Source organism: Nanorana parkeri, unplaced genomic scaffold (assembly GCF_000935625.1).
Source record: "Nanorana parkeri isolate BGI_ZX_2015 unplaced genomic scaffold, ASM93562v1 scaffold911, whole genome shotgun sequence".
Classification (NCBI taxonomy): Eukaryota; Metazoa; Chordata; class Amphibia; order Anura; family Dicroglossidae; genus Nanorana; species Nanorana parkeri.
The window spans coordinates 571439-588514 of record NW_017307179.1 but is presented as its reverse complement, the minus strand read 5'-3'; the positions used below and the strand labels follow the sequence as shown (position 1 = coordinate 588514).

Genomic DNA, 17076 nt, shown 5'->3' with positions numbered 1-17076 from the left:
AAATTTTATACTCGGCATAACTAGGTAGGAGGGGGGGGGGGGGGTCTGGCTGTTGTAATTATTTCACGCCTTTTGTCTTGTAATTGACCGCAGCCACCCGGCGGCGGCCATTCGTATTGCGATTATATGAAGCAGCCTTGTCCGCGCCCGGCGTAGAACATCCCTTTGTTGACGGAGACAAGAGGACGGGGACTCGGGGGACGCGGCGGAGATCAAGGCGACTTTGTGAAACGGATCAAAGCGGCCGCCAAAGCGACTGAGGCGGGAGGAATATTTAAAGAGACGCGACCTTTGCGCGATCGTATTAGAAAGGCGGAGAAAACGCGGTCAAACGCTAAAGCGAAGTGACACGTATCGCCCGGGTAACGAGGACTTTGCCGGGCCCCAGCGATTATACCCGACGGACGGTCATTCGGAAGTCACCAGAAGAGAGTTTAATCTCAGGCAGAAAACGGACACGACCGCGCTAAGCCCTGGAAACAAAATGTCTGCCAAGGGCGTAACCCCTCTCCCCCCATGGCGACAGCGCTGGAGGCGTTTCTTTGTATACAGTTTCCTTCATGTAACATTGGCTTGTCGAGTTCCGAGCGCCCTGCCGCAGCCTCGTCCTGCTTTCGTTGCAGGCTTCCTAGACTCCTGATTTAACCCCGCCCACTCCCATTCTCTTTGCATGATGGGAATTGTCTGATACAGCAGCACGGAGCAATGACAAGAAATGTACTTTTTATCAGATTGAAATTCTTATTTTTACTTTGTTACCGTTTTGTTGCATCTCGGTGTTGCTGATCTCATGCTGCCTCTTTGCAGTCACTTCCTGTCCATATGGCAATTCTCAGGGGGGGGGGGGTTTCCTGATGGTGAACAGGGGACCTTGCCTGTGTAATGTGTGCTGAAATGGCCGCTTGTAGTCCTCATTGTAAGCCTGTGTGACAACGAAGGTGCACAATTGGAAGACGGGCGCAGTGCATTGTCACCCTATAACCAGAAGTGTCTGAACAAGGACAGAGCATTGTCACCCTATAACAGGAAGTGTCTGAACAAGGACTTCCATGGCAGGATCACCGGGGATTATTATAATGGAAGCTGCAGATTGAAAAGGACTTTTGATGAACGTTTATATGAGATTTGGGGGTCACATCTAATGTAGCGCGCCCCTTTAAGCGTTCCATCTCCTTGTCCTTTGGCGTCCGCGGCATAGCAAGCACGCCATCCATGCCGGAGATCCAGGAGCTGGCAGGGACGATGTGAGCGCCAAGTAGATGTGAAACGCGTTAGTGCAGCGTGACACCTCGGATGTGAGAGCGGGGGAGGGAGGAATCCCCCTGACGCAGCCATAGTCGAGCTCAGAACATTCCCTTCATCTTCCCATCCACTCCCAGGTGGGACTCACAGAGCAGACAGCCACAAAGAGCGGGGCGTGATTTACATTGGGAACGCGGGGAGAGGAGGAAAAACGTATTCCCCTCCAGAGAGGGGGCGCGAAACGCAACCTCAAAGCTGAAAGAACCTTCAGAGCTTCAGGGGACGCGGGTCTGTCCTCGCGCCGCGGCGGTACGTGCGTCTTCGTAGGCGCTGCTTCTCAAAAAGGGAAAAATGTCTCAAATATTACTTCATAAAGACCAGCTTAGGGTTATGCTCAGTGGTTCTTATTGCTTGTCCGTGTCCCCCCTTGGTAAGATCTTCCCTCACTTCCTGTTCTGGTGACACCGCATGTGTCAGGGTGATGGGAGCAGGAAGTGAGACTTTGCCTTCAAAGAGCAGCTCAAACCCCACCTAGGTTCTGACACTTCCATACTTGAATCCCATATATGATGTACATCATATGACCAACTGTCTATGTTCCGCTGACCATCACCTATATGACCTACACCATATGGCCAACTGTCTATGTTCTTCTGACCATCACCTATATGACCTACACCATATGGCCAACTGTCTATGTTCCTCTGACCACCACCTATATGACCTACACCATATGGCCAACTGTCTATGTTCCTCTGACCATCACCTATATGACCGTCACCATATGGCCAAAAGTCTATGTTCCTCTGACCATCACCTATATGACCTACACCATATGGCCAACTGTCTATGTTCCTCTGACCATCACCTATATGACCGTCACCATATGGCCAACTGTCTATGTTCCTCTGACCATCACCTATATGACCTACACCATATGGCCAACTGTCTATGTTCCTCTGACCATCACCTATATGACCAACACCATATGGTCAACTGTCTATGTTCCTCTGACCATCACCTATATGACCTTCACCATATGGCCAACTGTCTATGTTCCTCTGACCATCACCTATATGACCTTCACCATATGGCCAAAAGTCTATGTTCCTCTGACCATCACCTATATGACCTACACCATAGGTCCAACTGTATGTGTTCCTCTGACCATCACCTATATGACCGTCACCATATGGCCAACTGTCTATGTTCCTCTGACCATCACCTATATGACCAACACCATATGGTCAACTGTCTATGTTCCTCTGACCATCACCTATATGACCTTCACCATATGGCCAAAAGTCTATGTTCCTCTGACCATCACCTATATGACCTACACCATAGGTCCAACTGTATGTGTTCCTCTGACCATCACCTATATGACCTTCACCATATGGCCAACTGTCTATGTTCCTCAGACCATCACTTATATGACCTACACCATATGGCCAACTGTCTATGTTCCTCTGACCATCACCTATATGACCTACACCATATGGCCAACTGTCTATGTTCCTCTGCCCATCACCTATATGACCTACACCATATGGCCAACTGTCTATGTTCCTCTGACCATCACCTATATGACCTTCACCATATAGACAATTGTCTATGTTCCTCTGACCATCACCTATATGACCTACACCATATGGCCAACTGTCTATGTACCACTGACCTGCACCTATATGACTTAGACCATATGGCCAACTGTCATATGACCTTCACCATGTGGCCAACTGTCTATGTTCCTCTGCCCATCACCTATATGACCTACACCATATGGCCAACTGTCTATGTTCCTCTGCCCATCACCTATATGACCTACACCATATGGCCAACTGTCTATGTTCCTCTGACCATCACCTATATGACCTTCACCATATAGACAATTGTCTATGTTCCTCTGACCATCACCTATATGACCTACACCATATGGCCAACTGTCTATGTACCACTGACCATCACCTATATGACTTAGACCATATGGCCAACTGTCATATGACCTTCACCATGTGGCCAACTGTCTATGTTCCTCTGCCCATCACCTATATGACCTACACCATATGGCCAACTGTCTATGTTCATCTGGCCATCACCTATATGACCTACACCATATGGCCAACTGTCTATGTTCATTTGACCATCACCTATTTGACCTACACCATATGGCCAACTGTCTATGTTCCTCTGCCCATCACCTATATGAATTACACCATATGGCCAACTGTCATATGACCTTCACCATGTGGCCAACTGTCTATGTTCCTCTGCCCATCACCTATATGACCTACACCATATGGCCAACTGTCTATGTTCATTTGACCATCACCTATTTGACCTACACCATATGGCCAACTGTCTATGTTCCTCTGCCCATCACCTATATGACCTACACCATATGGCCAACTGTCTATGTTCTTCTACCCATCACCTACAGTATATGACCTTCACCATGTGGCCAACTGTCTATGTTCCTCAGACCATCACCTATATGACCTTCACCATGTGGCCAACTGTCTATGTTCCTCAGACCATCACCTATATGACCTTCACCATGTGGCCAACTGTCTATGTTCCACTGACCATCACCTATATGACCTACACCATATGGCCAACTGTCTATGTACCACTGACCATCACCTATATGACCTTCACCATGTGTCCAACTGTCTATGTTCCACTGACCATCACCTATATTACCTTCACCATATGGCCAACTGTCTATGTTCCTCTGACCATCACCTATATGACCTTCACCATGTGTCCAACTGTCTATGTTCCACTGACCATCACCTATATTACCTTCACCATATGGCCAACTGTCTATGTTCCTCTGCCCATCACACCTATAATGACATGGCCAAAAGTCTATATACCCTCCACCATCACACCTATATGATTTACACCATATGGCCAAAAGTCTGTGTACCTCTGACCATCACACCTATACAGTATGAGCTTGTTGCCCATCCCAATTAAAACCATGACCAGTAATATGGAGTTGGGTGGGACAAAACCACAGGCAGGTCATGTGCTTCTTCTCAGGCAATCCCACCAGCCCACTGCTGCTCTGCACGATCATGACAGTGAGACTCCCCCGCTGTCAATTACCCAGAACCCCATGAGGCATCCCTGAGGGTGATGTGGTCTGAAGAAAGGAAAGAACAGGCCGTACGTTCTTTTTAGAAAGAACTTGAACATGTGTGCCGTGGTGAAAGAACTTGAACATGTGTGCCGTGGTGGCAAACGCTGTGCACGCTAGATCAGCCTGCAGATCGTTGCCTCTGGAAACAAGGAGGTTGAAGTAACTGGCGGGACCAAGAAGAATTTTAGATGCTATAGAAAAAGTGAGAGGCCAACCATACAAGGACAAACTGAATAGGAATTCTTTCTCGTAGAATTGTTTTTTTGGGCGGTTTTCAGGCACTTTGAAGGTTATTCTTTATGAAACACTGGAAGCTTTTTGGTCCTTGACAGACGCGATCCTCTTTTTTACAAAAAGCTCCGGAATTCTTTTCCCTCGTAACAATAGACCATCGGAGGGACACGTGTGTGTGGTCCGGGGTCCTCCAGAGCTTGGGGTATAATGCATCTTGGTATGACAATGGAGCTGTGTGTTCTGAGATTCTCTGAAAGGGCCTTTATTAGGGAACATTCATTTCACAGAATACACATCGGGATTTGGCACTTCTATAGAGTACAAAAAAAAGGTGCTTCCGAAAAGCCCGGAGCTGTTTTGCTCAGTGCTTTGGCTGATGATACCGTTCTATGGTGGCCTTTTATGGGCATTCTTCACCAGATCTACAGCATGGCTGACTAAGCAATGGTTTGGCCATCAATACTATTCTATGGTGGCTTGTTAAGGGCATTCTTCACCGGGTCCAGAGCATGGCTGAATAAGAAATGGTTTGGCCATCAATACTATTCTATGGTGGCTTGTTAAGGGCATTCTTCACCGGGTCCAGAGCATGGCTGAATAAGAAATGGTTTGGCCATCAATACTATTCTATGGTGGCTTGTTAAGGGCATTCTTCACCGGGTCCAGAGCATGGCTGAATAAGAAATGGTTTGGCCATCAATACTATTCTATGGTGGCTTGTTAAGGGCATTCTTCACCGGGTCCAGAGCATGGCTGACTAAGAAATGGTTTGGCCAATTAAACCGTTCTATGGTGGTCTTTGAAGGGCATAATTCACCGTGTCCAGAGCCTGTCTCTGCTACCAACTCATTGGCCAAGAACAAGAATCGCTTTACCATTGCTTAGCCATCCCGGTGCAAGTCCCGGGGTCATCCTGAGCCTGTCTTTGCTACCATTCCATTGGCCAAGAACAAGAATCGCTTTACCATTGCTTAGCCATCCCGGTGCAAGTCCCGGGGTCATCCTGGGCCTGTCTTGGCAACCATCTAATTGACCAAGAACAAGAATTGCTTCACCATTACTTAGCCATCCCGGTGCAAGTCCCGGGGTCATCCTGGGCCTGTCTTGGCTACCATCTCATTGGCCAAGAACATCGTGGAATAGGTTTGTACACCTCACTGGCTGCGTACTACTCGGTCCTTTGACTAACCAGGGTGAGGAGCCAATTCCCGAAGGCTGCACCTCTAAAAACGAGTCGGCAATGACAGCCCCCCTGTGAAGCCGACCTGGCAGGCCCCCTTTTAAGTCTCCCTTGAATAGCATGCGGTGGTTTCCTCGGCAATGGATCGCAGAGAGTTACAGCGCCGTGCCGCCGTGCCAGGGCTTTGCTTCGGCAGCATTTTCTGTCGTAGTGATTTTTCCTCTTTCTACAATTAATGTAATTGCCCGGGATAGGTAAGGGATCGGAGCGCGGGGGTGCACTTAAAGCAAGCTTTTAGTAAATTAAACTTTTTCGGGATCTGTAAATTAAAGAAAAATATCTCTCGGGCCTAACTAGTAGCCTTGCTGAGCTGACAGATGACATCAGCGCCTCGGAGGGCTCGGGCTACGGGCAGAGATAATATACCGGCTACGGCTCATAGCCAGATGGGGCCATGGAGTGAATGTCCGCTGGGGGGGGAGCATAGGGATCTGATATCGGATGGACGTCCTCGTATTCTGTGCACATTATGAACAGGGACTACAGGTTACAGGGAGGGTCAGTGTTGGGGGTACAGGGAGGGTCGGTGTTAGGGTTACAGGGAGAGTCAGTGTTGGGGGGAAGGTACAGGGAGGGTCAGTGTTGGGGAGGGTACAGGGAGGGTCGGTCTAAGGGTTACAGGGAGGGTCGGTGTTAGGGTTACAGGGAGGGTTAGTGTTGGGGTTACAGGGAGGGTCAGTGTTGGGGTTATAGGGAGGGTCAGTGTTGGGGTTACAGGGAGGGTCAGTGTTAGGGTTACAGGGAGGGTCAGTGTTGGGGTTATAGGGAGGGTCAGTGTTGGGGTTACAGGGAGGGTCAGTGTTAGGGTTACAGGGAGGGTCAGTGTTGGGGTTATAGGGAGGGTCAGTGTTGGGGTTACAGGGAGGGTCAGTGTTAGGGTTACAGGGAGGGTCAGTGTTGGGGTTATAGGGAGGGTCAGTGTTGGGGTTACAGGGAGGGTCAGTGTTAGGGTTACAGGGAGGGTCAGTGTTGGGGTTATAGGGAGGGTCAGTGTTGGGGTTACAGGGAGGGTCAGTGTTAGGGTTACAGGGAGGGTCAGTGTTGGGGTTATAGGGAGGGTCAGTGTTGGGGTTACAGGGAGGGTCAGTGTTAGGGTTACAGGGAGGGTCAGTGTTGGGGTTATAGGGAGGGTCAGTGTTGGGGTTACAGGGAGGGTCAGTGTTAGGGTTACAGGGAGGGTCAGTGTTGGGGTTATAGGGAGGGTCAGTGTTGGGGTTACAGGGAGGGTCAGTGTTAGGGTTACAGGGAGGGTCAGTGTTGGGGTTATAGGGAGGGTCAGTGTTGGGGTTACAGGGAGGGTCAGTGTTAGGGTTACAGGGAGGGTCAGTGTTGGGGTTATAGGGAGGGTCAGTGTTGGGGTTACAGGGAGGGTCAGTGTTAGGGTTACAGGGAGGGTCAGTGTTGGGGTTATAGGGAGGGTCAGTGTTGGGGTTACAGGGAGGGTCAGTGTTAGGGTTACAGGGAGGGTCAGTGTTGGGGTTATAGGGAGGGTCAGTGTTGGGGTTACAGGGAGGGTCAGTGTTAGGGTTACAGGGAGGGTCAGTGTTGGGGTTATAGGGAGGGTCAGTGTTGGGGTTACAGGGAGGGTCAGTGTTAGGGTTACAGGGAGGGTCAGTGTTGGGGTTATAGGGAGGGTCAGTGTTGGGGTTACAGGGAGGGTCAGTGTTAGGGTTACAGGGAGGGTCAGTGTTGGGGTTATAGGGAGGGTCAGTGTTGGGGTTACAGGGAGGGTCAGTGTTAGGGTTACAGGGAGGGTCAGTGTTGGGGTTATAGGGAGGGTCAGTGTTGGGGTTACAGGGAGGGTCAGTGTTAGGGTTACAGGGAGGGTCAGTGTTGGGGTTATAGGGAGGGTCAGTGTTGGGGTTACAGGGAGGGTCAGTGTTAGGGTTACAGGGAGGGTCAGTGTTGGGGTTATAGGGAGGGTCAGTGTTGGGGTTACAGGGAGGGTCAGTGTTAGGGTTACAGGGAGGGTCAGTGTTGGGGTTATAGGGAGGGTCAGTGTTGGGGTTACAGGGAGGGTCAGTGTTAGGGTTACAGGGAGGGTCAGTGTTGGGGTTATAGGGAGGGTCAGTGTTGGGGTTACAGGGAGGGTCAGTGTTAGGGTTACAGGGAGGGTCAGTGTTGGGGTTATAGGGAGGGTCAGTGTTGGGGTTACAGGGAGGGTCAGTGTTAGGGTTACAGGGAGGGTCAGTGTTGGGGTTATAGGGAGGGTCAGTGTTGGGGTTACAGGGAGGGTCAGTGTTAGGGTTACAGGGAGGGTCAGTGTTGGGGTTATAGGGAGGGTCAGTGTTGGGGTTACAGGGAGGGTCAGTGTTAGGGTTACAGGGAGGGTCAGTGTTGGGGTTATAGGGAGGGTCAGTGTTGGGGTTACAGGGAGGGTCAGTGTTGGGGTTACAGGCAGAGTTAGCAGCCTTTGAACGTGGGGTGATTGTTGGCGCTCGGACTTTCATAATCTCGTGGAGTCACGGGGCGGCCCAACGAAGTACTGATAGGGGGGGGGTCATAATAATCTGGCCACTCAGTATATATATATTAGTGCCCCCTTTGCTGGCCACGCCTCTTCTTCCTCTGTCATCTCGTACAGATAATCACACGCCAAAGGCTGTAATTAGATTGTCAGCTCCTGTGACGAGAAGCTGACTTGGCTGCTGCGATAATCTCTCCGGCTCCATTGTCTGCCGCGATGTTCTGCTTGCAGCATACGCAGATATTAGGCTCTCTCCCAAACCCTGGACTGGGTCCTCAAGTGTCTGCATACTACATACATGTGTCATACATGCTTCATACATACTTCATACATATGTCATACATGCTTCATACATGCTTCATATACTACTACTACATACTTCATACATACATCATACATGCTTCATATATACTGCTACATACTTCATACATACTTCATACATGTTTCATATATACTACCACATACTTCATACTGCTTCATATATACTACTGCATACTTCATACATACATACATACGTCATACATGCTTCATATACACTACTACATACTTCATACATACTTCATACATCCTTCATACATACTTCATATATCCTTTTACATTCTTCATACATACTTCATACATACATCATACATACTTCATACATTCTCCTTACATACTTCTACATTCTTCGTACATACTTCATACATTCTCCTTACATACTTCATACATTCTCCTTACATACTTCACACATCCTTCATAGTACACATCCTTCATACATTTGTCATACACACTTCATACATCATACATACGTCATGTATTTGTCAAACATACTTCTACTTACCTCTATATTCTTTACACATTCTTCATGCATTCCCCATACATGTCATACATTCGTCATGCACACGTCACACATGCATCATTCATACGTGTACAGGAGACGTGTAACGTTCCGTTGGATTGTTCCTGTGCAGCAACACCAGGCCATGATCTTGCTTTCCTCCCTGGTGTCCCCGTGTTCCCTCTGATCTGGTTTTTCGGTTCCCCCCCGATGCCCCCCGCCTTGTATGATCTGAGCGGGAGGAGAAGGCGGCGGAGAGGCCATTGTAGAACACGGGCCCGATCGATGGCGTGTTACCCCCAGGCAGCCGAGCAGCCGTTTCCCTTTTTAATCTCGGAGACGGAATCAAACCGCATCTCTCTGGAAACATGACTGCTATCGATCGGCCTGAATGTTTCCCCGGCTGGGTGGGGGGGGGGAGGGTGACCCCGGTGAGGCCGGCAGTTATAGGCAATTACTCCCCGCGGGCCGGACTGTGCCGAGGGTTCAGTCTGATGTCTCAGCATGCTATCTGGAATGAGGAGGCGGAGGATGGGGGGGCGGGAATCATGGATGTGCTCCTCACCCGCTCGGCTCTTTTTGCTATTATTGATCGCCGCGCCAAAGTCTTTCTTCACGCTTCCATGACCATTATCACGGCTTTGCCTTTGTCAGTGAAAGATGAAAACCACGGGGGGGTGGGGGGGGCCTCTGTACGAGGAGAAGCCTTGCGGGTCACTTTGATGCTGACCATGCAAGGTCCATATACCCTGACCATTTCACACCTCTATGAGCTTGTTAGCCAAAACCATGGCGGGTAATACGGAGTTGGCATTCCTTTGTTGGTTATAACCAAATCCACTCTTCTAGGAAGACTTTCCATGAGGTTCTGGAGGGTGTTTGTGGGCATTTGGGTCTCTTCAGCCAAAAGAGCATTTGTCAGGTCATGTCCGGTGTTGGGTGAGAAGACCTGGATCAGAGTTGGGGTTCCAATTCATCTTAAAGGTGTTCTGTAGGGCTGAGGTCAGGACTCTCGACTTCCACCACTCCAAACTAGTCACACCATGTGTTTATGGAGCTGGCTTTGTACACAGGGGACAGTCATGGTGGGACATAAAAGGGCCTTCACCAAACTGGTCACACCATGTCTTTATGGAGCTGGCTTTGTACACAGGGGACAGTCATGGTGGGACATAAAAGGGCCTTCACCAAGCTGGTCACACCATGTTTTTATGGAGCTGGCTTTGTACACAGGGGACAGTCACGGTGGGACATAAAAGGGCCTTCACCAAACTGTGATCATAAGGATGGAAGAGCCCAATTGTCTTTTATGCAAAAAGGGGATCAGTTGGGTTAAGGTCAGGTACTGGTGTTGGATGAGAAGACCTGGCTTGCAGTTAGGGTTCCAGCTCATCCCAAAGGTGTTCAGTAGGGTTGAGGTCAGGGCTCTGTGTAGGCCACTTAATTTCCACCACCAAGCTGGTCACGCCGTGTCTTTATGGAGCTGGCTTTGTACACAGGGGACAGTCATGGTGGAACAGAAAAAGGTCTTCACCAAACTGTGACCACAAGGCTGGAAGAGCACAATTGTCTTTTATTCTAAAGGTGTTCAGTAGGGTTGGGGTCAGGTACTGATGTTGGATGAGAAGACCCGGCTCACAATCGGCATTCCAACTCATCCCAAAGGTGTTCAGTAGGGTTGAGGTCAGGGCTCTGTGCAGGACACTCACATTCCTCCATACCCAACTGGTCACACCATGTCTTCAAACCGTAACCGCAAGGTTGGAAGAGTACAATTGTCTTCTATTCCACAGTTGTTCAGTAGGGTTGAGGTCAGGTACTGGTGTTGGATGAGAAGACCCGGCTCCCAATTGGTGTTCCAGTTCATCCCCAAAGGTGTTCAGTAGGGTTGAGGTCAGGGCTCTGTGTAGGCCACTTAAGTTCCACCACCACACTGGTCACATGTCTTTATGGAGCTTTGTACACAGGGGACAGTCATGGTGGAACAAAAAAGGGTCTTCACCAAACTTTGACCACAAGGCTGGAAGAGCCCAATTGTCTACAATGTCTTTGTATGGTGGACCATTAACAGAACCTTCACTGGAGACACCTGAACTCCAACATTGGGATGTGGGGGGTCCTCATACTTTTGGTCATATATTAGTTGTAATGGTTCGGCATCTATACGAGTGACTGCAGAGAACGATGACCTTCCGTCCCCTGGCATGCTGATCAGGTAGTGATGGAGCAGTGCTAAAGTGATGGGGACGATCATGTGATCTCTTCTCCTTCGAGAGTGACCACTGTGTTAGACCGGCTGCAGTGTTCAAAGCAACAGAGTCCCGATTGGCTCATAGCGCTGCTAATGTAAGATCAGCTTTGGCCGTGACGTCATCGCTCATGCACGGTCATCTAATTGAGGCCTGCCGGCGGCCATCTTGGTGACAGACGCCGGCAGAGAGAGGAGGAGATGTTCACCCGGCAGGATGAGGTATGCCGCCGGGTCCCCTCCTCTCTCCTGACGCTGTTGGATTCTCAGTCCATGACCGAGTGCCGACTTTTTAGAGGGGATGACACCAAAATGGTGTCACCTCCCCCTTGTGACGCCACTGATGCTGAGTAATGTGTCCATGGTATGCATTACCTCTCACCGAGGTCACATGACTCCTATTTGTTACAATGTGATATCATGTTGTCACAATGTTACAATTTCTGATAAGATCTCAGCACGCGCCTGCAATCCTCCGCTGGATCTACAAGGGACGTCCCGTGTTCCGCGTGTCACATGACCAAGGCGAGCACGCCAATTTCATGTGTCCCCGCGTTGCGTAGGGGAGCGAGGAGAACGCGTTAACAGCTTATTAAAACGCGGCGAGGAGATCAATCGTGTTTGGCAACACTTGGTTTACCTTTAATTCTCCGGCGACCTCCGGCGCCCCTAATTCCGAGCGCCGCGTCACGGTATGGATTATATCTCCGCGGGGCCGCGCTTGGTTCCGTCTGCGGGCGGCGGCGGCTATTATTTATCGTACGGAAGGCTTTATTTTGCTGCATTACATTAGCTTTCGGCTCTCGGGTACGGAGAAATAATATTTATCACCCCGGAAAATGGATTTATCGCATCGAAATAATGGAATTATTACATGAAATCCATCCCAATAAAGACCATCCGAATCCCAACCAATCCTAAAGCTGAACTCCGGGGTCACAGATATCGTCCTCATACGTGAGTCATGCGTGTTCTTCCTAGATAGATGATAGATAGATAATAGATAGATAGATAGATAGATAGATAGATAGATGATAGATAGATAGATAGATAGATAGATAGATAGATAGATAGATAGATAGATAGATTAGGTGGGTTGGTGGATAGGTTGGGGGGTAGGTTGGTAAACAGTCTTGTGCCTCCATTGGTTGCCGGATTCGGCGGTTCTCTCCGGCGCTGCGATTTCCGCCGTTGCTGAATAATAGAACGTTCCGGAATATTAATCGCGATTCCTCATTAATATTCATACAATTTCCGTCTGATTTTTAATGAGAATTTCGCCATCGTTGACCCCGCTTCCATTTTCTCTTCTCTGATTACAGCCGCGCAGTCTCGTTTCCTCCAGGAGCCGGCCGACCAGACGGTGGTGGCGGGGCAGAAGGTGGTGCTGACGTGCGTGGTGCTGAACTACTCCGGGATCGTGCAATGGACCAAAGACGGCCTGGCCCTGGGCCTGGGGAACCTAAAGAGTAAGATTCCCGCTCTTCCCTTCCCCCCTCCATCGCAGCGTACCCCGTTCTTCCAGGTGTGACCTCCTCCTATAATGCAGTGCTCTGGCTCGGCAGCCAATCAGAAGGCTCAAACACGATCACATGACGGAGAGTGTGACATCATCTCCCTGTGTAAGCTCCAAGAGCACTATGAAGGTATTGGGGGCGGGGGCTTTAGGAGATCCCGATACTTTGTCTCAATTGGGTCTCTTTGAAAGGAGAGGAGCCGGAAACAAGTTTGCAATAGGCGAGTCAAGTCATCGCAGGGGCCCATTGGCCCCAATTCCGCTTCTTCCCACAAACCCTTGAATATAGGGGGTCACCCAGAATGAGAATGCACATCTAGACAGACTAATAAAGGCACCAAATAAATGTCCAGTATACTAAATTAATAATGTAATCAGTTCGTCTGACGCGTTTCGGGGGCCAGGAAACCCCTCCTCCCTTCACCATGGCTTCCCAAAAATTAACCGAGACTGAGTGGGCTCAGAGCTACTCCTTAGCAGACAGATCCACGTATCAGATATATCCGCCAAAGAGCAGTTGTGAGTCTAGGGAACCTCTGATTCTGTGAGAAGCCATGATGAAGGCGGGGTTTCCGGCCCCCCTTGAAACGCGTTGGAGGTTTTTTTTATACTGATTTTTATCATTAAAAGACATTTTGGCCAGTTGGGCATTTGTTTGGTGCCCATCTTTGAAATGTTGGACTGAGCTGTGTGTCATGCTCTAGAAATCAGCTTTTCTCAGCCAATGGGCTCACTTCCTGCCCGGAGATGATGAATCGGGCTAGCAGGCTGAGGATGTAGAAAGCCGTCGCAGTCGGGTTCGGAAAGGTAACGACGTAGCGGCCGGCCCATTGGACCTGGACGAGGGGGAATAATCTGGTGCTCCTTCGTACAGCAATGAGTGGTCCCGAGCGGGCCGATGGCTGACGTCGCCTTATAGGCCGGCTGTCCTCGTGGGGCCCCGTCACCCTTCTGGCACACGTGCACCGGCTCTTTAAATCCTCTTCATCCATCAATCGTGGCCGCCAGCAATTTATCCCCCCCGGCCTCGCAGTCCCGGCCCGGATTCTGCTGACTAACCAGGATCGCTGCAAATACTTCATTTAGTTGGCGTGCTGTCGGCGCGCTGATAGATGCTAAGCGGGGGGTGGGGGGGCACTCGCAACTGAGGAGTCGGACAGCGGAGAAGACACTGCTTCTGTAATGCCTTCCCGGGTCCCCTCCCCCTCCATCAGCATTATTAGTTTTAATTACATATCTTATTTTAGTCCCGGTGATGTCATCACTGGGTCTCTCTGCTTGTCTATGCGATGCAGACAGATCATGGCTAATGGGAGGGGCCGGCAGGGGGCTGTACATAGATTCCTGAAAACAGCACCCTGCTTCGGTACTCCTCTCAAGAGCCCTCAGCTCTAAGATAGGTGGGCATTCCAAGGAGGGTGGTGTCCCAAAGTAAGAGGCATCCCAAGAGGTGGAGGGTCCAAAGGGAGGAGGCATCTGAAGGAGGGTGGGGTCCCAAGGAGGGGGTATTTCAAGCAATGGTAAGGGTGGTGGCATCCCAAGGAAGGGGGTTTAGTAAGGGTGGTGGCATCCCAAGGAAGGGGGTTTAGTAAGGGTGGTGGCATCCCAAGGAAGGGGGTTTAGCAAGGTGGAGGGATGTGGCCAAACATATACATTCAGCCCCCGCCATGTCCTCTCTGTTGAACAACCGCCGGTTGACCTCACACGCAGCGTATGACAATGAACAATCGGCGAGGTCACGGTTGACGTGAGCGCATTAGAATCCGGCGCAGTTATTGAAGGCCCGGAGCCGCCGGTGAACAGGAATTGCCGCATTGTTACATTGTTACACCCGAGTTTTGAGACCTGGTGTGGGATCACCCGCATTCCCCCGGGGTGAATCTCTCACACCTCCGGTTATCATTTTGGAATATTTCCCACATCAAAGCGTTAGGAGGCGGCACCCTGGTTAGCGGTATTCCGGGAGCTGCCTGATGTCCTCCCATCGGGCGTCTCCTATAAACATCCCTCCTGACTCACACCTCCGAACCCCCCCCCCGGCTGTTTATATTTTGGGGGGGGGCCTCACCCCGCCCCCACCTTCAACATTTTCACCTCTTCTAACCTGGTCAGTGAGACAATTATCATCTCCAACGAACCAGTCATATTACTTCAAGCCTACTACTCACGGCATGCTAAAGCGACCCTTAATGTTGTCTGCGGTGCCACTTTAGCATGCCCGTCAGCATTCTCAGGAGGAGGTCAGCACGGGCACAACGGGGTCACTTCTGGCAAGTCGAATTCTGTACAAAGTGTGACATTGTGTTCTCTTTTCTTCCCCTCCACAGTCTGGCCTCGCTACCAAGTGGTCGGCAACGTGGATTCCGGCCAGTACAACCTGGAAATCACCAACGCCAGCATCTACGATGACGCCAACTTCGAGTGCCAAGCCACCGAGGCCGCCCTCCGGTCCAAGGGAGCCAAGCTGACTGTGCTGAGTAAGGATTGCGCCATCCCTAATTAGGACTGGTCTATACAGTGATGTCATCATTGGGGTCCCCCTGTGCTGTCTATGCAATGCAGGGAGACCATGGCTGGTGGGAGGGGCCGGCAGGGTCTGGTATGTAGCACCCTGCCACGGTACTTCGCTCAAGAGCCCTCAGCCCGGCTTCAAGCAGTGGGAGGTGTTATGCAAATATCAAGACGCCTTGATGGGCGGGTGTCAGTCTGGAGGAGTGGGCGTTCCCAGGTGGGCTTCATTTGCATGTGGACCACCCTAGGTAATGCCCACATGTGATACTAAGCAGCCATGATTGGAAGAATGGAAAATAATTATGTTCTATGCTCCCCAGCACCATCTAGTGGCCATCCGTATGTATTCCTATGCTCCTCAGCACCATCTAGTGGCCATCAGTATCTATTCCCTATGCTCCCCAGGTCCATCTACTGGCCATACGTATGTATTCCCTATGCTCTCCAGCACCATCTAGTGGCCATACGTATGTATTCCTATGCTCCCCAGCACCATCTAGTGGCCATACGTATGTATTCCCTGTGCTCTCCAGCTCCATCTAGTGGCCATCAGTATGTATTCCTATGCTGCCCAGCACCATCTAGTGGCCATCAGTATGTATTCCCTGTGCTCTCCAGCTCCATCTAGTGGCCATCAGTATGTATTCCTATGCTCCCCAGCACCATCTAGTGGCTATCAGTATTTATTGCCTATGCTCCTCAGCTCCATCTAGTGGCCATCAGTATGTATTCCTTATGCTCCCCAGCTCTATCTAGTGGCCATCAGTATGTATTCCTTATGCTCCCCAGCTCTATCTAGTGGCCATCAGTACGTATGCTCTCCAGCTCCATCTAGTGGCCATCAGTACGTATGCTCTCCAGCTCCATCTAGTGGCCATCAGTACGTATGCTCTCCAGTTCTATCTAGTGGCCATCAGTACGTATGCTCTCCAGCTCTATCTAGTGGCCATCAGTACGTATGCTCTCCAGCACCATCTAGTGGCCATCAGTATGTATGCTCTCCAGCTCCATCTAGTGGCCATCAGTACGTATGCTCTCCAGCTCCATCTAGTGGCCATGAAGCAGTACTACATGACATACATTTGACATTCGTTTTTGCCTCTATTCGAACAAACCCTCGGAAAGATTCTTGGGGCCAACAGCTCTGCCGATTGGTTATAAACATTCCCCACGCCCCCCCCCCCCCCCCAAAAAAAACTGTCATTTAAAAAAAAAATAGATTTCATGATGTATTAATGAACCCAGAGCAGCTTTTTTTTTCCGGCAGCCGTGACAGGTCCTCTTCAGGCAGCTGCTGCGAGGCTTTGCCCCGGTTCTCACACTGTAAAGTTTATACAGGGGGTGCAGCCTCCCCCTCCTCCCCTCCCCCGGCGATTGTTTCGGAGAGGCGGCGGACTTGCAGCGACCTGTTCGCAGGTAATCGGGCAGGGCGAGCCGGGAGTGTGCGTGGCCCCCTCGGGATCACAATGGAGGGATAGAGAGAGGGAGACAATCGCGCTCTTGTGAGAGGTTTCTCCGGGCGTGAAATCTCCGGAATTTTTTTGTTTTCTCAACCAGTTTGGCTCCGAGCGAGTCCCGGGCAAGTCAGGAGTCTGATGTCTGGCGGCACCGCGTGGCCCCCCCCCCCGCGTGATACCAATGGAGGCTCCTCTC

The 17076-nt window shown here is 50.4% G+C and overlaps 1 protein-coding gene across 1 annotated transcript in view; it reads left to right on the top strand.

The window, feature by feature from the left end:
- The window catches only part of KIRREL (kin of IRRE like (Drosophila)), a 176668-nt gene that overhangs the window by 106369 nt on the left and 53223 nt on the right, over window positions 1-17076 (top strand). The window contains 2 exon segments of the mRNA XM_018566057.1: window positions 12719-12865; window positions 15240-15389. Of these exon segments, the coding sequence (XP_018421559.1) occupies window positions 12719-12865; window positions 15240-15389 (297 nt within the window).